Source organism: Mandrillus leucophaeus, unplaced genomic scaffold (assembly GCF_000951045.1).
Source record: "Mandrillus leucophaeus isolate KB7577 unplaced genomic scaffold, Mleu.le_1.0 Scaffold12, whole genome shotgun sequence".
NCBI classification, from domain to species: domain Eukaryota; kingdom Metazoa; phylum Chordata; class Mammalia; order Primates; family Cercopithecidae; genus Mandrillus; species Mandrillus leucophaeus.
Window position 1 is genome coordinate 3,622,939 of NW_012100320.1, and position 1,091 is coordinate 3,624,029.

At 55.5% G+C, this 1,091-nt stretch overlaps 1 protein-coding gene across 1 annotated transcript in view; it reads right to left on the reverse strand.

Moving 5' to 3' along the window:
• The window catches only part of IGDCC3 (immunoglobulin superfamily, DCC subclass, member 3), a 28,256-nt gene extending 28,049 nt beyond the window's left edge, over window positions 1-207 (reverse strand). The window contains exon 1 of the mRNA XM_011968165.1: window positions 23-207. Within this exon, the coding sequence (XP_011823555.1) occupies window positions 23-62 (40 nt within the window). The 5' untranslated portion in view covers window positions 63-207. The remainder of the gene's footprint in view (window positions 1-22) is intronic.
• Window positions 208-1,091: the final 884 nt, after the last annotated feature.

Below are 1,091 nucleotides of genomic sequence, written 5' to 3' on the forward strand. Positions count from 1 at the left end.
CTGAATGGCGCTGGCTAATTACCTCGCTCGCACCACCGCGGGTGAATGAGAGAATCCGGCATTGTGCGCGGCGAATGGAGAAAATAAGACAGCCATTGTCCTCGCACGCCAAACGAGGGTTTGATGTCGCTGGGGCGAGCGAGGCACCATTTCCCGCCACCCCCTCCCCCAGAGCCTCGGATTCCCCAGCTGGGCCCGGCCCCGGCGCACTCGGAGGCGGCGGAGGGAAACTGAGGAAGCGGTGCCTGCCTCGCCGAGGAAAGAGGCCCTTCACCTTCCGTGGAAGCTGGGCGGACACGCGCGGCCCCCGGACTCGCCCTCGTCCCTCCCTCCTGGCCCCTCACAGAGCCTTCTCCACCTGCAGATTCTCAAGGGCGCCCTAACTGGGCGCCCGGTTGTCCTTAATTCGGGAAAAACAGGCACGGCTCTGCATTCAAAGACCTAATCCCATTTCGCCTAGACACACCAAACACTTGGGGAAAGAGTGGGGAATTTACATACCTTAGTGCCCAGCTGTGTACCACCAACCTGAAAGGACTGCAGAGGTTTAAGCAATGGCTGGGAGTGATGCGGGTAGAGAAAGCAGGAGAGAAAGACTGGGAAAAGGAGAGGGAAGATGGGGCACTGTGGGGAGCCTGAACTGATGAAGGGACTAGAGGAGTCGGGAAGAGGGAAATGGTCAGAAAGGGGAGGTCTGCAAAGCAAGGCCTCAGAATTTGGATTTAATGTCCCAAGCACGGAGACCACTGTTTTGACTGAGGTGGGTGCTGAGGAGAGTGGTGGAGCTGAGAGTAAGAGCAGAATTCCAACCACATGTCCCTGGAAGCCAAGGCACCATGAGCAGTCTGGTGAGTCTGAGGTATTTCTTTTTTCACAGGTGAGGATATGAGGTGGCTCAACTTAGAAATCAATCAGAACTAAAGGAAACCACGGTGCAGATGGACAAGCCGATGGTCACACTATTTATGCATTCAAGAGATTCTTTGTGCTACATCAGGCTGCTTTTTCACCATCACCACCAAACAAAGTGGGTTTTTTCTAAAGGCGGGGGTTGGGGGTTGGGGAGTGGGTGGGGAGATTACATCCTTCAA